Source organism: Chamaea fasciata, unplaced genomic scaffold (genome assembly GCF_029207755.1).
Source record: "Chamaea fasciata isolate MVZ Bird 193981 ecotype frontalis unplaced genomic scaffold, bChaFas1.0.hap1 SCAF_946, whole genome shotgun sequence".
Classification (NCBI taxonomy): domain Eukaryota; kingdom Metazoa; phylum Chordata; class Aves; order Passeriformes; family Sylviidae; genus Chamaea; species Chamaea fasciata.
Window position 1 is genome coordinate 293 of NW_027095031.1, and position 20,616 is coordinate 20,908.

Below are 20,616 nucleotides of genomic sequence, written 5' to 3' on the forward strand. Positions count from 1 at the left end.
GGCGCCAGAATTTGGGGATTTTTTTTTCTGGGTGATTCCCGGGATTTTTGCGCCGGGAATTTGGGGATTTTCCGGTTGAAATTTGGGGATTTTGGGGGTTTTTTCTGGCGCCAGAATTTGGGGATTTTTTTTCTGGGTGATTCCGGGGATTTTTTGTGCCGGGAATTTGGGGATTTTCCGGTTGAAATTTGGGAATTTTCCGGTTGAAATTTGGGGTTTTTGGGGCTTTTTTTGGGCGCCAGAATTTGGGGATTTTTTTGGGGTGATTCTCGGGATTTTTGTGCCGGGAATTTGGGGATTTTCCGGTTGAAATTTGGGGGTTTTGGGGTTGAAATTTGGGGTTTTGGGGGTTTTTTTTTGGCGCCAGAATTTGGGGATATTTTTTTTGGGTGATTCCCGGGATTTTTGTGCTGAGAATTTGGGAATTTTCCGGTTGAAATTTGGGGTTTTTGGTCGTTTTTTTTTTTCTGGCGCCAGAATTTGGGGATTTTTTTTCCGGGTGACTCCCGGGATTTTTGCGCCGGGAATTTGGGGATTTTTTGGGAGCGGGAATTCCCGGATTTTGGGCTGCAAACTGCCCCGGCTCCGGGGACCTTGATGCGCAGCCTGTCGAGGACGTGCTGGACGTCGTTGCAGGCCAGGGTGTCGCGGAAACTTTGCTCCTTCACCGCCTCGATCTTCCCGCTGAGCGCCCGCAGCTGAGCCAGGAACTCCGGGGGACGTCACCGGCGCCTCCAGGATCACGCTGGGAAACGGGAGAAACGGGGAAGAGCGGGAAAACCCCGTCAGGATCCACCGAGAAACGGGAGAGTTCCGTCGGAAAATGGGAAAAAACCCCATGAAAAAACCCCACCGAAAAACGGGAAAATTCCGACAGAAAATGGGAAAAAAACCCCAGGAAAATCCATCAAAAATGGGAAAATTCCATCGGAAAACGGGAAAACCCCGTCAGAATCCATCGAGAAACGGGAAAATTCCGTCAGAAAATGGGAAAAAAACCCCAGGAAAATCCATCGAGAAACGGGAAAGTTCTGTCGGAAAATGGGGAAAAAACCCTGTGAAAAAACCCCACCGAAAAACGGGAAAATTCCGACAGAAAATGGGAAAAAACCCCAGGAAAATGCACCAAAAATGGGAAAATTCCGTCGGAAAATGGGAAAACCCCCTGTGAAAAAACCCCACCGAAAAACGGGAAAATTCCGACAGAAAATGGCAAAAAACCCAGGAAAATCCATCGAGAAACGGGAAAATTCTGTCGGAAAATGGGAAAAAACCCCGTCAGAATCCATCAGAAACGGGAAAATTCCGTCGGAAAATGGGAAAAAACCCATGAAAATCCATCAAAAAATGGGAAAATTCCATCAGAAAACGGGAAAATTCTGTCAGGAAATGGGAAAATTCGATGAAAATCTCATCAAAATCCATCAAAAAAACCCGGGAAAATTCCGTCAAAAAATGGGAAAACCCTGTCAGAAAACGGGAAAATCCATCAGGAAACGGGAAAATCCGTCAGGAAACGGGAAAATCCATCAGGAAACGGGAAAATCCGTCAGGAAACGGGAAAATCCATCAGGAAACGGGAAAATCCGTCAGGAAACAGCAAAATCCATCAAAAAATGGGAAAATCCATCAAAAAACGGGAAAATCCACCAAAACACAGGCGGGAAGGGAACTCCGGGGACGTCACCGGGGAACTCCGGGATCACACCGGGGGGAAAACGGGGGAAGAAAAGGGGGGAAAAAACGGGAAAAAAAACCCCAAATCCCATTTTTCATTCCCAAAATCCCATTTTTTAGGTTTTCAACCCAAAATCTCATTTTTTAATCCCCAAAATCCCATTTTTTTCATTTTTTTCTTTCCAAAAATCCCATTTTTTCCATTTTTTTTTTCCCAAATCCCATTTTTCCGTTTTTTTTTCCCCCAAATCCCATTTTTTAGGTTTTCATCCCCAAATCTCATTTTTTAATCCCCCAAATCCCATTTTTTTTCACTTTTTCTTTCCAAAAATCCCATTTTTTCAGTTTTTTTTTTCCCCAAATCCCATTTTTTCCGCTTTTTTTCCCCCAAATCCCATTTTTAATCCCCAAAATCCCATTTTTCTCATTTTTTTCTTTCCAAAATCCCATTTTTTTCGTTTTTTTCCCCCCAAATCCCATTTTTTCCGTTTTTTTTCCCCCAAAATCCCAGTTTTTACGTTTTCATCCCCAAAATCTCATTTTTTAATCCCCAAAATCCCATTTTTAGGTTTTCATCCCCAAATCTCATTTTTTAATCCCCCAAATCCCATTTTTTTTCATTTTTTTCTTTCCAAAAATCCCATTTTTTCCATTTTTTTTCCCCAAATCCCATTTTTTTCGTTTTTTTTTTTCCAAGAATCCCATTTTTTAGATTTTCATCCCCAAATTCCCGTTTTTTAATCCCGAAAATTCCATTTTTCTCATTTTTTTCTTTCCAAAAATTCCATTTTTTTCGTTTTTTGGCCCCAAAAATCCCCTTTTTTTTTATTTTATTCCCCCCAAATCCCATTTTTTTCAGGTTTTTTTTTTCCAAGAATCCCATTTTTTAGATTTTCATCCCCAAATTCCCGTTTTTTAATCCCGAAAATTCCATTTTCTCATTTTTTTCTTTCCAAAAATCCATTTTTTTCGTTTTTTTGGCCCCAAAAATCCCCCTTTTTTTATTTTTTTTTCCCCCAAATCCCATTTTTTCCATTTTTTTCCCCCCAAATTCCATTTTTTCCGTTTTTTTTTTCCCAAATCCCATTTTTTCCGTTTTTTTTTCCCCAAATCCCATTTTTTCCTTTTTTTTTTTCCCCAAATCCCATTTTTTCCATTTTTTTTCCCAAATCCCATTTTTTCCATTTTTTTTCCCCCAAATCCCATTTTTTCCATTTTTTTCCCCCAAATCCCATTTTTTCCTTTTTTTTTTTTTTCCCCAAATCCCATTTTTTTCCATTTTTTTTCCCGCAAATCCCATTTTTTCCATTTTTTTCCCCCCCAAATCCCATTTTTTCCGTTTTTTTTTTCCCAAACTCCCCGTTTTTCCGTTTTTTTTTCCCCAAAATCCCAGTTTTTAGGTTTTCATCCCCAAAATCTCATTTTTTAATCCCCCAAATCCCATTTTTTTTCATTTTTTTCTTTCCAAAACTCCCATTTTTTCCTTTTTTTTTCCCCCCAAATCCCATTTTTTCCTTTTTTTTTTTCCCAAATCCCATTTTTTCCATTTTTTTTCCCCCAGATCCCATTTTTTCCATTTTTTTCCCCCCAAATCCCATTTTTTCCATTTTTTTTCCCCCCAAATCCCATTTTTTTCCGTTTTTTTTTTCCCAAACTCCCCGTTTTTCCCCCCGGACCCACCTGATCATGTCCGGGGGCACCACGAGCTCGTCCAGGAGCCCGGCCAGCCGGGCCCGGACCTCGCCGCGGCACAAAAATCCCTTTGTTGGCCCCAAAATCCCAGTTTTTAGTTTCCATCCCCAAAATCCCATTTTTTAATCTCCAAAATCCCATTTTTCTCATTTTTTTCTTTCCAAAAATCCCATTTTTTCCATTTTTTTCCCCCAAATCCCATTTTTTCCATGTTTTTCCCCCAAATCCCATTTTTCCGTTTTTTTTTCCCCAAAATCCCATTTTTTAGGTTTTCATCCCCAAACCCCATTTTTTAATCCCAAAATCCCATTTCTTTTCATTTTTTTCTTTCCAAAAACCCCATTTTTTCCGTTTTTTTTTTCCCAAATCCCATTTTTTTCGTTTTTTTTTTTTCCAAGAATCCCATTTTTTAGATTTTCATCCCCAAATTCCCGTTTTTTAATCCCGAAAATTCCATTTTTCTCATTTTTTTCTTTCCAAAAATCCCATTTTTTTCGTTTTTTTGCCCCAAAAATCCCCCTTTTTTTATTTTTTTTTTCCCCCAAATCCCATTTTTTCCGTTTTTTTTCCCCCCAAATCCCATTTTTTCCGTTTTTTTTTTTCCCAAACTCCCCGTTTTTTCCCCCCGGACCCACCTGATCATGTCCGGGGGCACCACGAGCTCGTCCCAGGAGCCCGGCCAGCCGGGCCCGGACCTGGCGCCGGTTCCGCAGCCGCAGGTTCATGGCGCCGGCCTGGCCCTGCAGCGCGCGGATCTCCCAGCTGAGCGAGCTCAGCGAGCTCTGGAACGAGCCCAGCATCTCCTCCATGCGCTGCGGACACGGGCGGCGTTGAGGGACAAGGCGGGGAAAAAGCCGGGAAAAAGCCGGGAAAAAGCCGGGGAAAAATTTGGGCAAAAGTCGGGCAAAATTGGGGCAAAATTGGGGCAAAATTGGGGCAAAATCTGGGCAAAAGCCGGGAAAAATTGGGGCAAAAGTCGGGCAAAATTGGGGCAAAATTGGAGCAAAATTGGGGCAAAATTGGGGCAAAATTGGGGCAAAATTGGGGTAAAATTGGGGCAAAAGTCGGGCAAAATTGGGGCAAAATTGGGGCAAAATTGGGGTAAAATTGGGGTAAAAGACGGGCAAAACTCGGGCAAAAGTCAGGCAAAATCTGGGGAAAATCGGGGCAAAATTGGGGCAAAAGTCCGGCAAAATTGGGGCAAAATTGGGGCAAAATTGGGGCAAAAGTCGGGCAAAATCCAGGCAAAAGTCGGGCAAAAGTCGGGCAAAAGTCGGGCAAAATTGGGGCAAAATCCGGGCAAAAGTCGGGCAAAATTGGGGTAAAATTTGGGCAAAATTGGGGCGAAAGTCGGGCAAAATTCGGGCAAAAGTCGGGCAAAATTTGGGTAAATTTGGGGCAAAATTTGGGCAAAATTGGAGCAAAATTGGGGCAAAATTGGGGTAAAATTGGGGCGAAAGTCGGGCAAAATTTGGGGTAAATTTGGGGCAAAATTTGGGCAAAAGTCGGGCAAAATCTGGGCAAAATTGGGGCAAAAGACAGGCAAAATATGGGCAAAATTGGGGCAAAATCCGGGCAAAATTTGGGTAAATTTTGGGCAAAATTGGGGCAAAATTGGGGGCAAAATTGGGGTAAAATTTGGGCAAAAGTCGGGCAAAATCCGGGCAAAACTGGGGGCAAAATCCGGGCAAAAATCGGGCAAAATTGGGGTAAAATTTGGGCAAAATTGGGGCGAAAGTTGGGCAAAAGTCGGGCAAAATTTGGGTAAATTTGGGCAAAATTTGGCAAAATTGGAGCAAAATTGGGGCAAAATTGGGGTAAAATTGGGGCGAAAGTCGGGCAAAATTGGGGCAAAATCCGGACAAAATTTAGGTAAATTTGGGCAAAATTTGGGCAAAATTTGGCCAAAAGTGGGGCAAAATCTGGGGCAAAACTGGGGCAAAAGGACAGGCAAAATATGGGCAAAATTGGGGCAAAATTGGGGGCAAAATCTGGGCAAAATTTGGGTAAATTTGGGCAAAACTGGGGCAAAATTGGGGGCAAAATTGGGGCAAAATCTGGGCAAAATTGGGGCAAAAGTCGGGCAAAAGTTGGGCAAAATTTGGGCAAAAGTCGGGCAAAATCTGGGCAAAATTGGGGCAAAATTGGGGCAAAATTGGGGCAAAAGTCGGGCAAAATTTGGGTAAATTTGGGCAAAATTTGGGGCAAAATTTGGGCAAAATTGGAGCAAAATTGGGGCAAAATTGGGGTAAAATTGGGGCGAAAGTCGGGCAAAATTGGGGCAAAATCCGGACAAAATTTAGGTAAATTTGGGCAAAATTTGGGCAAAATTTGGCCAAAAGTGGGGCAAAAATCTGGGCAAAACTGGGGCAAAAGACAGGCAAAATATGGGCAAAATTGGGGCAAAATTGGGGCAAAATCTGGGCAAAATTTGGGTAAATTTGGGCAAAACTGGGGCAAAATTGGGGCAAAATTGGGGCAAAATCTGGGCAAAATTGGGGCAAAAGTCGGGCAAAAGTTGGGCAAAATTTGGGCAAAAGTCGGGCAAAATCTGGGCAAAATTGGGGCAAAATTGGGGCAAAATTGGGGCGAAAGTCGGGCAAAATTTGGGTAAATTTGGGCAAAAGTTGGGCAAAATTTGGGTAAATTTGGGCAAAATTTGGGCAAAAGTCGGGCAAAATTTGGGCAAAATTCAGGCAAAATTGGGGCAAAATTTGGGCAAATTTCGGGCAAAAGTTGGGCAAAATTGGGGCAAAATTTGGGCAAATTTCGGGCAAAAGTTGGGCAAAATTGGGCAAAATTTGGGCCAAAGTCGGGCAAAATTGGGGCAAAATTTGGCAAAAGTCGGGCAAAATCCAGGCAAAATTGGGGCAAAAGTTGGGCAAAAGTCGGGCAAAATTTGGGGTTTTTTGGGGCTTTTTAGGGGGTTTTTTAGATGGTTTTGGTGCCATTTGAGGACATTTGGGGACAGTTTGGGGCCAATTTGGGGCCATTTGGGGGACACCTGGGGACACTTGGGGACACTTTGGAGACCCTTGGGGACACTCTGGGGACACTTGGGGTCACTCGGGGGACACTCTGGGGACACTCGGGGACACCTGGGGACACTCTGGGGACACTCAGGGACACTCTGGGGACACTCTGGGGACACCTGGGGACACTTGGGGACACTCTGGGGACACTCGGGGACACCTGGGGACACTCTGGGGACACTCAGGGACACTCTGGGGACACTCTGGGGACACTCGGGGACACTCGGGGGACACTCTGGGGTCACTCGGGGACACTCTGGGGACACTCGGGGACACTGTGGGGACACTCTGGGGACACTCTGGGGACACTTGGGGACACTTGGGGTCACTCGAGGACACTCTGGGGGACACTTGGGGTCACTCGGGGACACTCTGGGGACACTTGGGGACACTTGGGGTCACTCGAGGACACTCTGGGGACACTTGGGGTCACTCGGGGACACTCTGGGGACCCTTGGGGACACTCTGGGGGACACTCGGGGACACTCTGGGGACACTCGGGGCCACTCGGGGCCGCGCTCGGGGGCGCTCACCTCGAGGATGGCGTCGGCAGGCGCTGATCTGGTTGTGCAGCTCGGCGATGTTCTCGCTCTCCCGGATGTCTGAGGGGTCAAGGGACACTCGGGGACACCTTGGGGACACCTTGGGGACACCTTGGGGACATCGGGGACATCGGGGACACCCCGGGGGACACTTTGGGGACAGTCTGGGGGGGATTTGGGGGCGTTTTTAGGGGGTTTGGGGAAGGTTTGGGGACACTTTGGGGACATTGGGACACCCAGGGACACCCTGGGGACACTTTGGGGACAGTTGGAGAGAATTTGGGACCAACCCCAGGGACTTTGGGGCCAAATTTTGGAGAATTTGGGGCCAAATTTGGGGGATTCTGGAGCCAATTTTGGGGATTCTGAAGCCAAATTTTGGTGCCAAATTTTGGGGGATTTTTGGTGCCAATTTTTGGGGATTCTGGTGCCAAATTTTGGGGAATTTGGAGCCAAATTTTGGGGGATTTTGGAGCCAAATTTTGGGGGATTTTGGTGCCAGATTTTGGGGAATTTGGGGCCAAATTTTGGGGATTCTGAAGCCAAATTTTGGAGAATTTGGAGCCAAATTTTGGGGATTTTGGAGCCAAATTTTGGGGATTTTGGAGGCAATTTTTGGGGATTTTGGTGTCAGATTTTGGTGTCAAATTTTGGGGAATTTGGAACAAATTTGGGGGTTCTGAAGCCAAATTTGGGGAATTTGGTGCCAAATTTGGGGGATTTTGGTGTAAAATTTTGGGATTTTGGAGTCAAAGTTGGAGATTTTGGTGTCAGATTTGGGGGATTTTGGTGCCAAATGTCGGGGATTTTGGAGCCAAATTTCGAGGATTTTGGAGCCAAACTTTGGGGATTTTGGCACCAATTTTTGGGGATTTTGGTTCCAAATTTTGGGGACTTTCGTGCCAAATTTTGGGGATTTTGGTGCCAAATTTGGGGGATTTTGGTGCCAAATTTGGGGGATTTCGGTGCCAGATTTTGGCGTCAAATTTTGGGGATTTCGGCGCCAGATTTGGGGATTTTCGTGGCTTGCGCCCTCGGGGGACACCCCGGGGACACTTTCGGGGACATTTTTGGGGGGATACAATCCTGGATCGAGGCTCTCTCCACCTCCTGCAGCTCCAGCTCCACCTGCCGCGAATACTGCCGCAGGTCCACGCCCTGAAAGGGACATTTGGGGACACTTGGGGACACCTGGGGACACCTGGGGACACCTGGGGACACTTGGGAACACCTGGGGACACTTTGGGGACACCCTGGGGACACTTGGGGACACCTGGGGACACCTGGGGACACCTGGGGACACTTGGGGACACTCTGGGGACACCTGGGGACACCTGGGGACACCTGGGGACACTTTGGGGACACTTGAGGACACCTGGGGACACTCTGGGGACATTTGGGGACACTTGGGGACACCTGGGGACACCTGGGGACACCTGGGGACACTTTGGGGACACTTGAGGACACCTGGGACACTCTGGGGACACTTTGGGGACACTTTGGGGACACCTGGGGACACTTGGGGACATTTGGGGACACTTGGGGACACCTGGGGACACCTGGGGACACCCTGGGGACATTTGGGGACAATCCGGGGGCCATTTTTGGGGCGGGGCCACTCACGGTCTGCAGCGCCTCCTGCACCAGCGCGTCCTCCAGGTTCTCCTGGATGTGCACTGAGGGGAAAAAACGGGGAAAAACGGGGAAAAAACGGGAAAATTTGAGATGAGATGGGGAAAAAAATGGGGGAAAAAGTGGGAAAATTGGGGAAAAAACGAGGAAAAATGGGAAAAATTGGGGAACATTCCCCCCCTGCCCCCCCAAAGGTTCCGTGCGTTCCGGCCACGCCCCCTTTCTGAAGCCACGCCCCTCCGCTGCCGGCAATGCGCACGCCCACTACAGGCCACACCCCATATAAGGTAAATGCCACGCCCCTTTGAGGGCACCTGGATCAGGCCGCGCCCCGCGGCTTTAACCACGCCCACTTTCACCGACAGGCCACACCCCCTCTCACCCATCCGCCCCGCCTCTTCATTGAGCGCTAATTATCCCGCCCCTTTTAACCACGCCCCCTCCAGGCCACGCCCCCTCTCACCATCCACCTCCTCCAGCTCCGCCCCCTCCAGGTCCAGCTCCGCCTCCAGCTCCGCCTCCAGCGGCGCCTCCATCGCCGCCCCCTGCGGCACCAGCGCTTCGGTCACTGCCCGCGTCCCGAAAAAAATTCCCGAAATCCCCACAAAAATTCCCAAAAAAAACCCCCTCCAAAGCCCATTCCCGGGATCCCCGCCCACCCACAACCCCTCGGCCCCGCTCCCGCCGCCACCTCCGCCTCCGCCGCCATCTTGCCGACGCGCCGCCTGACGTCACTTCCGCCTCCTTCTTCCTTTCCCTCCCCCGGCAGAGCTCCGCTGAAGGAAGGCGCCGCCATGGTGAGGCCGCGGGCCGGGATCCGCCGCCATCGGCTCGGGGGAAAGGGCGGCGGGCGGCGGGGAGGGCGCGGCGCGATGGCGGCGGCCCCGGGCGAGGCGGCGGGGAGGGGAGGGAGCGGCGGCGCGCGGCGATGGCGGCGGGAGAGGCGCCGGTGTCCCGCCTCCCCTCCCCGCAGGTGTCATGGCGGCCTCGGCTCCCCTCATGGCGCTGCCGGCCCCGAGCGTCGCCCGAAGTGCCTCAACCCCCGAACAAATGTCCCCGCGGTGTCCCCAAGCCCTCTGGAAATGTCCCCAAAACGCCTTGAGGGTCTTTCCGGCGCCCTCAAAACCGTCCCCGAGTGTCCCCGAGTGTCCCCGAGTGATGCCCGAGGGACCCCGGTGTCCCCTCAGCGTCCGGTGGTCCCGGGGTGTCCCCAGATGTCCCCAGATGTCCCCAAATGTCCTCAAATGTCCCCAAATGTCCCCCAATGTCCCCAGATGTCCCCCAGTGTCCCCAATGTCCCCCAATGTCCCCGCAGTCTCTGGTGATCCCCGAGAAGTTCCAGCACATCCTGCGGGTGCTCAACACCAACATCGACGGGCGCCGCAAGATCGCCTTCGCCATCACCGCCATCAAGGTGACACCGGGGACACCGGGGACACCGGGGACACCGGGGACACTGGGGACACTGGGGACACTGGGGCTGGGGACACTGGGGACACCGGGGACACTGGGGACACTGGGGCTGGGGACACCGGGGACACCGGGGACACCGGGGACGGGGCTGGGGACACCGGGGACACTGGGGACACCGGGGACACCGGGGACACCGGGGACGGGGCTGGGGACACCGGGGACACCGGGGACAGGGCTGGGGACACCGGGGACACTGGGGACACCGGGGACGGGGCTGGGGACACCGGGGACACTGGGGACAGGGCTGGGGACACCGGGGACACCGGGGACAGGGTTGGGGACACCGGGGACACCGGGGACGGGGCTGGGGACACCGGGGACACCGGGGACACTGGGGCTGGGGACACCGGGGACACTGGGGACACCGGGGACAGGGCTGGGGACACCGGGGACACCGGGGACAGGGCTGGGGACACCGGGGACGGGGCTGGGGACACCGGGGACACCGGGGACACCGGGGACGGGGCTGGGGACACTGGGGACAGGGCTGGGGACACCGGGGACGGGGCTGGGGACACTGGGGACAGGGCTGGGGACACCGGGGACGGGGCTGGGGACACTGGGGACATCGCGGGCACAGCCTCAGGGGGGATTGGGGACAGTGGGACAGGGGTTGGGAACCGTCTGAGGGGGGCTGGGGACACTTTGGTGGCCTTGGGGACACTCTGGGGATGTTTGGGGACACTTTGGGGGTGTTTGGGGACACTTTGGTGGCCCTGGGGACACTTTGGGGATGTTTTGGGGACACTCCGGGGTGTTTTGGGGACACTCTGGGGTGTTTTGGGGACACTCTGGGGATGTTCGGGGACACTCTGGGGATGTTTGGGGACACTCTGGGGATATTTGGGGACACTCTGGGGATGTTTGGGGACACTGGGGATATTTGGGGACACTCTGGGTGTTTTTGGGGACACTCTGGTGTGTTTTGGGGACACTTTGGTGGCCCTGGGGACACTCTGGGGATGTTTTGGGGACACTCTGGTGTGTTTTGGGGACGCCGGGGTGGCCCTGGGGACACTTTGGTGGCCCTGGGGATGCTCTGGGGTGTTTTGGGGACACTTTGGTGGCCCTGGGGACACTCTGGTGTGTTTTGGGGACGCTCTGGGGTGTTTTGGGGACACTTTGGTGGCCCTGGGGACACTCTGGTGTGTTTTGGGGACGCTCTGGGGTGTTTTGGGGACACTTTGGTGGCCCTGGGGACGCTCTGGGGTGTTTTGGGGACACTCTGGGGTGTTTTGGGGACACTCTGGTGTGTTTTGGGGACACTTTGGTGGCCTTGGGGACACTCTGGGGTGTTTTGGGGACACTCTGGTGTGTTTTGGGGACGCTCTGGGGTGTTTTGGGGACACTTTGGTGGCCCTGGGGACGCTCTGGGGTGTTTTGGGGACACTCTGGGGTGTTTTGGGGACACTCTGGTGTGTTTTGGGGACACTTTGGTGGCCTTGGGGACACTCTGGGGTGTTTTGGGGACACTCTGGTGTGTTTTGGGGACGCTCTGGGGTGTTTTGGGGACACTTTGGTGGCCCTGGGGACGCTCTGGGGTGTTTTGGGGACACTCTGGGGTGTTTTGGGGACACTCTGGTGTGTTTTGGGGACACTTTGGTGGCCTTGGGGACACTCTGGGGTGTTTTGGGGACACTGGGGATATTTGGGGACACTCTGGGTGTTTTGGGGACGCTCTGGGGTGTTTTGGGGACACTCTGGGGTGTTTTGGGGACACTCTGGTGTGTTTTGGGGACACTTTGGTGGCCTTGGGGACACTCTGGGGTGTTTTGGGGACACTCTGGTGTGTTTTGGGGACACTCTGGGGATGTTTGGGGACACTCTGGCGTGTTTTGGGGACACTCTGGGGATGTTTGGGGACACTCTGGGGATGTTTGGGGACACTGGGGATATTTGGGGACACTCTGGGTGTTTTTGGGGACACTCTGGTGTGTTTTGGGGACGCCGGGGTGGCCCTGGGGACACTTTGGTGGCCCTGGGGACACTCTGGGGTGTTTTGGGGACACTCTGGTGTGTTTTGGGGACACTCTGGTGTGTTTTGGGGACACTCTGGGGTGTTTTGGGGACACTCTGGGGTGTTTTGGGGACGCCGGGGTGGCCCTGGGGACACTTTGGTGGCCCTGGGGACACTGGGGATATTTGGGGACACTCTGGGGTGTTTTGGGGACACTCTGGGGTGTTTTGGGGACACTTTGGGGGTGTTTGGAGACACTCTGGGGGTATTTGGGGACGCTGTGGTGGCCTTGGGGACACTGGGGGTATTTGGGGACACTCTGGTGTGTTTTGGGGACACTTTGGTGTGTTTTGGGGACACTCCGGTGTGTTTTGGGGACACTCTGGTGTGTTTTGGGGACACCACCGCCCCGGCGTCCCCTCAGCGTCCCCGCGTGTCCCCGCAGGGCGTGGGGCGGCGCTACGCCCACGTGGTGCTGCGCAAGGCCGACATCGACCTCACCAAACGGGCCGGGGAGCTCACCGAGGACGAGGTGACACCTGGGGACACCTGGGGACACTTTGGGGACACTTGGGGACACTTGGGGACACTGTGGGGACATTTTTGGGTTGGTTTTGGGGGTGGTTTTGGTCATTTTTTGGGGCCATTTTTGTGCTATTTCAGCCCTTTTTGCCCCCATTCAGTTGCAGTTTTTGGTTCTTTTGACCCAGTTTTGGGATTTTCTCCCCGTGGGGACTTGGGGACACTTTGGGGACATTTTTTGGGGACATTTGGGGACATTTTGGGTGGATTTAGGATTATTTTGGGCCATTTTTCTGCCATTTCAGCCCTTTTTGCCCCCATTCAATTGCAATTTTCAGGGTTTTTGATCCCAATTTTTGGTGCTTTTGACCCAATTTTGGGGTTTTTGTCCCCATGGGGACTTGGGGTCACTTTGGGGACACTTTGGGGACATTTTGGGTGGATTTAGGATTATTTTGGGCCATTTTTGGGCTATTTCAGCCCTTTTTGCCCCGATTCAGTTGCAGTTTTCGGGGTTTTTGATCCCAATTTTGGTTCTTTTGACCCAATTTTGGGATTTTCTCCCCGTGGGGACTTGGGGACACTTTGGGGACACTTTGGGGACACTTTGAGTTGGATTTAGGATGATTTTGGGCCATTTTGGGCCATTTTTGGGCTATTTCAGCCTTTTTTGCCCCCATTCAGTTGCAGTTTTTGGTTCTTTTGACCCAATTTCGGGATTTTTGTCTCTGTGGGGACTTGGGGACACTTTGGGGACACTTTGGGGACACTTTGGGGACACTTTGAGTTGGATTTAGGATGATTTTGGGCCATTTTGGGCCATTTTTGTGCCATTTCAGCCCTTTTTGCCCCCATTCAGTTGCAGTTTTCGGGGTTTTTGATCCCAATTTTTGGTTCTTTTGACCCAATTTTGGGATTTTTGTCCCCGTGGGGACTTGGGGTCACTTTGGGGACACTTTGGGGACACTTTGGGTGGATTTAGGATGATTTTGGGCCATTTTTGGGCCATTTCAGCCCTTTTTGCCCCGACTCAGGTGCAGTTTTCGGAGTTTTTGATCCCAATTTTTGGTTCTTTTGACACAATTTTGGGATTTTGTCCCCGTGGGGACTTGGGGACATTTCTGGGGACACTTTGGGGACATTTTGGGTGGATTTAGGACTATTTGGGGCCATTTTGGGCCATTTTTGGTGCCATTTCAGCCCTTTTTGCCCCGATTCAGTTGCAGTTTTCGGGGTTTTTGATCCCAATTTTTGGTTCTTTTGACCCAATTTCGGGCTTTTTCTCCCCGTGGGGACTTGGGGACACTTTGGGGACACTTTGGGGACACTTTGGGGACATTTTGGGTGGATTTAGGATGATTTTGGGCCATTTTGGGCCATTTTTGGTCTATTTCAGCCCTTTTTGCCCCGATTCAGGTGCAGTTTTCGGGGTTTTTGATCCCAATTTTTGGTTCTTTTGACCCAATTTTGGGATTTTGTCCCCGTGGGGACTTGGGGACATTTCTGGGGACACTTTGGGGACATTTTGGGTGGATTTAGGATGATTTTGGGCCATTTTGGGCCATTTTTGTGCCATTTCAGCCCTTTTTGCCCCCATTCAGTTGCAGTTTTCGGGGTTTTTGATCCCAATTTTGGTTCTTTTGACCCAATTTTGGGAATTTTGTCCCCGTGGGGACTTGGGGTCACTTTAGGGACACTTTGAGGACACTTTGAGTTGGATTTAGGAGTTTTTTGGGCCATTTTGGGCCATTTTTGTGCCATTTCAGCCCTTTTTGCCCCCATTCAGTTGCAGTTTTCGGGGTTTTTGATCCCAATTTTTGGTTCTTTGACCCAATTTTGGGATTTTCACCCCATGGGGACTTGGGGACACTTTGGGGACATTTTTGGGACATTTTGGGTGGATTTAGGATGATTTTGGGCCATTTTGGGCCATTTTTCTGCTATTTCAGCCCTTTTTGCCCCGATTCAGTTGCAGTTTTCGGGGTTTTTGATCCCAATTTTGGTTCTTTTGACCCAATTTTGGGATTTTCTCCCCGTGGGGACTTGGGGACACTTTAGGGACACTTTGGGGACACTTTGAGTTGGATTTAGGATCATTTTGGGCCATTTTGGGCCATTTTTGGGCTATTTCAGCCCTTTTTGCCCCGATTCAGTTGCAGTTTTCGGGGTTTTTGATCCCATTTTTGGGGATTTTGACCCAATTTTGGGATTTTCACCCCGTGGGGACTTGGGGACACTTTGGGGAGACTTTGAGTTGGATTTAGGAGTTTTTTGGGCCATTTTGGGCCATTTTTGTGCCATTTCAGCCCTTTTTGCCCCCATTCAGTTGCAGTTTTCGGGGTTTTTGATCCCAATTTTTGGTTCTTTTGACCCAATTTCGGGTTTTTTCCCCCCGCGGGGACCTGGGGGCGTCGGGGGCCCCTGGGTGACGCCGCTGTCCCCGTGTCCCCAGGTGGAGAGGGTCATCACCATCATGCAGAACCCGCGGCAGTACAAGATCCCCGACTGGTTCCTCAACAGGCAGAAGGACGTCAAGGACGGCAAATACTCCCAGGTGGGGCCCCAAAACGTGTCCCCAAATGTCCCCAAGTGTCCCCAAGTGTCCCCTCGGCTGCCACAGCAGCCCACCACTCCTGCCTCCCCCTTTTCCCGGATTTTTCCCTGATTTTTTTCCCATTTTTCCCCATTTTTCGCCCCGTTTCTCTCCTTTTTTCACCCATTTTCGGCCCATTTTTCTCCTTTTTTTTTTCCTCAGTTTTTCTCCTCCTTTCCCGTTTCCTTTTCCTTTTTTTCTCTCTTTTTTCTCCTTTTTTCCCCATTTCCTTTGCCATTTTTTCCTTGTTTCCCATTTTCCCCATTCTCCTCCATTTCTCTCTTTTTTTCACCCATTTTCAGCCCATTTTTCTCTTTTTTTTTCCCCATTTTTCCCAATTTTTCTCCTTTTTTTCCCCATTTCCCCATTTTTCTCTTCCTTTTCCATTTCCTTTCTCCTTTTTCCTCCTTTTTTCACCCATTTTCAGCCCATTTTTCTCTTTTTTTTCCCCATTTTTCCCAATTTTTCTCCTTTTTTCCCCCATTTCCCCCCATTTTTTCTCCTTTTTTCCCCATTTCCTTTGCCATTTTTCTCCTTGTTTCCCATTTTTCCCCATTTTTCTCCTTTTTTCACCCATTTTCAGCCCATTTTTCTCTTTTTTCCCCATTTTTCTCCTTTTTTTCCCGATTTCCCCATTTTTCTCCTCCTTTTCCATTTTTTTTCTCCTTTTTCCTCCTTTTTTCACCCATTTTCTCCCGTTTTTCTCCTTTTTCCCCCATTTCCTTTGCCATTTTTCTCCTTGTTTCTCATTTTCCCCATTCTCTTCCATTTCTCTCTTTTTTTCACCCATTTTCCCAATTTTTCTCCTTTTTTCCCCCATTTCTTTTGCCATTTTTCTCCTTGTTTCCCATTTCCTTTCCCTTTTTTCTCCTTTTTCCCCCGTTTTTTTCCCATTTTTCTCCTTTTTTCCCCCATTTCACCCCCGTTCTTCTTTTTCTTTCCCATTTTCCCATTTTTCTCCTTTTTTCCTCATTTCTTTTGGCATTTTTCTCCTTCCTTATTTTTTCCCCCATTTTTCTCTTTATTTTTCCGTTTCTCCTCCCATTTTTCCCTTTATTTCCACATTTTCCTCCTGTTTTTTTCCTTATCTCCTGTTTTTTCCCCATTTTTTTTCTTTTTTCCCCCAATTTTCCCATTTAGTTTTTCCATTTTTCCCCCGAATTTTCCCGGGTTTTTTCCCCCCAATTTTCCTGGTTTTCCCCATTTTCCCCCGATTTTCCCGTTTATTCTCCCACCATTCCCATTTTTTGATATTTCCCCCAATTTTTTCCCTTTTTTCCCCCAAATTCCCCATTTTCCCCCCAACGTTCCCGTGTTTTCCCCCCAATTTTTCCCAATTTCCCCATTTTTTCCCCAAATTTCCCCAATTTTCCCAGTTTTTTCCCCCAAATTTTCCTGGGTTTTTCCCTAATTTCCCCTTTTTTTTCCCATTTTTTCCCCGAATTTCCCCTTTTTTTTTTTTTTTTTAATTTTTCCCCCTGATTTTCCCAGGTTTGTCCCGAATTTCCCCCAATTTCCACGTTATTTTCCCCATTTTCCCCCCAACTTCCCCATATTTTCCCCTCCCCCCACTCCCATTTTTGGCCGTTTTTCCCAATTTCCTGGTTTTTCTCCCCAAATTCCAGTTTTTTCCCCAATTTTCCCAGTTATTTTCCCCTTTTTTTTTCCTTTTTTCCCCCAATTTTTCCCAATTTCTCCATTTTTTCCAGTTTTTCCTCCCAATTTTCCCATTTATTCCCCCACCATTCCCATTTTTTGATATTTCCCGAATTTTTTCCCATTTTCCCCCCAACTTTCCCGTGTTTTCTCCCCAATTTTTCCCAATTTCCCCATTTTTTTCCCCATTTTTCCCCAATTTTCCCAGTTTTTCCCCCCAATTTTCCCGTTTATTCTCCCACCATTCCCATTTTTTGATATTCCCCCAATTTTTCCCATTTTTTCCCTCAAATTCCCCATTTCCTCCCAATTTTCCCGTGTTTTCCCCTCCCCCCCTCCCTCTTTCTGGCCGTTTTTCCCAATTTCCCTGTTTTTCTCCCCAAATTCCAGTTTTTTCCCCAATTTTCCCATTTATTCCCCAAATTTCCCCAATTTTCCCAGTTTTCCCCCCAATTTTCCCATTTATTCCCCAAATTTCCCCAATTTTCCCAGTTTTCCCCCCAATTTTCCCATTTATTCCCCAAATTTCCCCAATTTTCCCAGTTTTCCCCCAATTTTCCCATTTATTCCCCAAATTTCCCCAATTTTCCCATTTTTCCCCCCATTTTTCCCATTTATTCCCCAAATTTCCCCAATTTTCCCAGTTTTCCCCCCAATTTTCCCATTTATTCCCCAAATTTCCCCAATTTTCCCATTTTTTCCCCCAATTTTCCCATTTATTCCCCCACCATTCCCATTTTTTGATGTTTTCCCCAATTTTTCCCTTTTCCCCCCCAAATTCCCCATTTCCCCCCAATTTTCCCAGTTTTTTCCCCCAATTTTCTGGGTTTTTCCCTAATTCCCCCATTATTTTTTTCCATTTTTCCCCGAATTTTCCCGTTTTTTTCCCCCCAATTTTCCCGTTTTGTTTTTTTTATTTTTTCCCTGATTTTCCCAGGTTTGTCCCAAATTTCCCCATCATTTTTCCCCAATTTCCCCCAATTTTCCCGTGTTTTCCCCTCCCCCCACTCCCATTTCTGGCCGGTTTTCCCAATTTCCCGGTTTTTCTCCCCAGTTCCAGTTTTTTCCCCAATTTTCCCAGTTTTTCCCCCCCAATTTTCCCATTTATTCCCCCACCATTCCCATTTTTTGATATTTTCCCCAATTTTTCCCTTTTTCCCCCCAAATTCCCCATTTCCCCCCAATTTTCCCATTATTTCCCCCCCAATTTTCCCGGTTTTTCTCCCCAATTCCAGTTTTTTCCCCAATTTTCCCAGTTTTTTCCCCAATTTTCCCAGTTTTTCCCCCCCAACTTTCCCGTGTCTTCCCCCCAATTTTTCCCAATTTCCCCCTTTTTCCCCCCAATTTTTTCCCGTGTTTTCCCCTCCCCGTCCGTGGCCGTTTTTCCCAATTTCCCGGTTTTTCCCCCCAAATTCCAGGTTCTGGCCAACGGTCTGGACAACAAACTGCGCGAGGACCTCGAGCGCCTCAAGAAGATCCGCGCCCACCGCGGCCTGCGCCACTTCTGGGGGTAAATCCGGGAATTCCGACGGGAAAACGGGAATGCTGCGGGGAAATCCGGGAATTCCACCCAAAAACGGGAATTCTGGGGCTGAGTCCTTGAAATTCCACAAAATATGGGAATTCTGGGGCGGAATCCGGGATTTTGGGGCCAAATCCCCAAAATTGCCCAAATCCCTGGGAATTCTGGGGCTAAATCTGGGAATTTTGAGGCTAAATCCAGGAATTTTGGGGCTAAATCCTGGGAATTCCACCGGAAAACGGGAATTCTGGGGCTGAATCCCGGAATATTGGGGCTGAATCTGAGAATTTTGAGGCTACATCCAGGAATTTTGGGGCTAAATCCCAATTTTTGGGGCCGAATCCAGGAATTCCAGGGCGGAATCCGGAATTCTGGGGTTAAATCTGGGAATTCTGGGGTTAAATCCTGGAATTTTGGGGATAAATGCAGGAATTTTGGGGTGGAATCCAGGAATTTTGGGGATAAATCCGGGAATTTTGGGGTGGAATCCGGGAATTTTGGGGATAAATCCGGGAATTTTGGGGCGGAATCCAGGAATTCTGGGGATAAATCCGGGAATTTTGGGGCGGAATCCGGGAATTTTGGGGATAAATCCGGGAATTTTGGGGCGGAATCCAGGAATTCTGGGGATAAATCCGGGAATTCTGGGGTTAAATCCTGGAATTCTGGGGATAAATCCTGGAATTCCGGGGATAAATGCGGGAATTCCGGGGATAAATCCTGGAATTCTGGGGATAAATCCGGGAATTCTGGGGTTAAATCCGGGAATTTTGGAGATAAATCCGGGAATTCCGGGGATAAATGCAGGAATTTTGGGGATAAATCCGGGAACTTTGGGGATAAATCCTGGAATTCTGGGTATAAATCCTGGAATTCCGGGGATAAATGCGGGAATTTTGGGGTGGAATCCGGGAATTCCGGGGATAAATGCGGGAATTCCGGGGCAGAATCCGGGAATTCCGGGGCTAAATGCGGGAATTCCGGGTTGCAGGCTGCGGGTGCGGGGCCAGCACACCAAAACCACCGGGCGGCGCGGACGCACCGTCGGCGTCTCCAAGAAGAAATGAGCGGAAAAGCGCCGGGATCGGGAGAATCCCGCCGGACGAATCGACCGGGATTGCCGGCCCCGGGGCGAAATTCCCGGAATAAAATGGAGTTTTTATGGAGCGAGCCTGTGGATTTTTTGGGGGGAAAAAGGGGGAAAGTGGGAAGGAAATAAGGGGAAAAAAAATGGGGGAAAAACCGGGAGGAAATGGGGGAAAAGAAACGAGAGGGGGAAAAAGAAGGGAAAGGGAAGAAAAAATGAGGGAGAAGAAAGGGGGAAAGTGGGGAAAAAAGGGGGAAAAATGGGAAAATCGGGAGGAGAGAAATGGAGTTTGGGGCTCTGGAGGAGGAATTCCGGGAATAAAAGGTTTTGGGAGTGAGCGAGGGGATTTGGGGGGAATAAAGGGAAAAAGTGAGGGGAAAAAAGGGGGAAAATCCAGGGAAAATGAGGGGGGAAGGAAGGGGAAAAAGGAGGGGGAAAGTGGGGAGAAAATGGGGGAAAAAAGGGGGGAAATCCAGGGAAAATGAGGGGAAAAAAAAAAGGGAAAACCCGGGAAAATGGGGGGAAAAAAGAGGGAAAATGAGGGGGAAAAAAGAGGGAAAAACTGGGAAAAGGGATGGGAAAAGTGGGGAGAAAATGGGGGAAAAAAGGGGAAACCCGGGGAAAGTGAGGGGGAAAAGAAAAGATGGAAAACTGGGAAAAAGGACGGGAAAAGTGGGGAGAAAATGGGAAAAAAAGGGGAAAACACGGGGGAAAGGACGGGAAAAAAAAGAGGGAAAACTGGGAAAAAGGATGGGAAAAATGGGGAGAAAATGGGGAAAAAAAAGGGGAAAATGGGGAAAAAAAAGAGGGAAAAACTGGGGGAAATGGGGAAAAAAGAGGGAAAACCCCGGGAAAGTGAGGGGGAAAAAAAGATGGAAAACTGGGAAAAGGGACGGGAAAAGTGGGGAGAAAATGGGGAAAAAAAGAGGGAAAACCCGGGGAAAATGACGGGAAAAAAAAGGGAAAACCCGGGAAAATGGGGGAAAAAAGAGGGAAAAACAGGGGGGAAAAAAAAGGGAAAAAATGAGCGAAGAACCGGAAAAAACCCCACAGAAGAAGAGGGAAAAACATGAAAGAAATGAGGAGAAAGGAGGAAAAAGGGGATAAAAGTGGATTTCTTTTGGAATTCGAGACGGGTTTTCGGGATTCCGGGAGGGGATTTTGGAATTCACGTGGATTTTTGGGAATTAAAGGGGTTTTTTGGGGAGGAATTGAAGGATTTCTGGGTTTT

General features: G+C 49.5%; 2 protein-coding genes across 3 annotated transcripts; one reads left to right on the plus strand and one right to left on the minus strand.

The window, feature by feature from the left end:
* Positions 1–661: 661 nt before the first annotated feature.
* VPS52 (VPS52 subunit of GARP complex) lies at positions 662–9,891 on the minus strand. Of its 2 annotated transcripts, XM_066209411.1 has the most exons (8): positions 9,267–9,891; positions 9,039–9,120; positions 8,567–8,619; positions 8,026–8,101; positions 6,935–7,003; positions 4,065–4,181; positions 3,358–3,416; positions 662–745 (listed from the first exon to the last, which is right to left on the minus strand). In XM_066209411.1, the coding sequence occupies exons 1-8, from the start codon at positions 9,369–9,371 to the stop codon at positions 665–667; spliced, it is 642 nt and encodes a 213-aa protein (XP_066065508.1). In that variant the 5' UTR covers positions 9,372–9,891; the 3' UTR covers positions 662–664. The 2 variants fall into 2 exon arrangements, with proteins under 2 accessions (XP_066065508.1, XP_066065507.1); XM_066209410.1 differs by lacking the exon at positions 662–745 and having other exon boundaries at positions 2,699–3,416.
* Positions 9,045–19,464, plus strand: RPS18 (ribosomal protein S18). Its single transcript, XM_066209412.1, has 6 exons — positions 9,045–9,372; positions 9,891–9,989; positions 12,451–12,537; positions 14,980–15,081; positions 18,195–18,286; positions 19,290–19,464. Exons 1-6 carry the CDS (start codon positions 9,370–9,372, stop codon positions 19,363–19,365), a joined length of 459 nt encoding a protein of 152 aa, XP_066065509.1. The 5' UTR covers positions 9,045–9,369; the 3' UTR covers positions 19,366–19,464.
* The last annotated feature ends 1,152 nt before the right edge of the window (positions 19,465–20,616 follow it).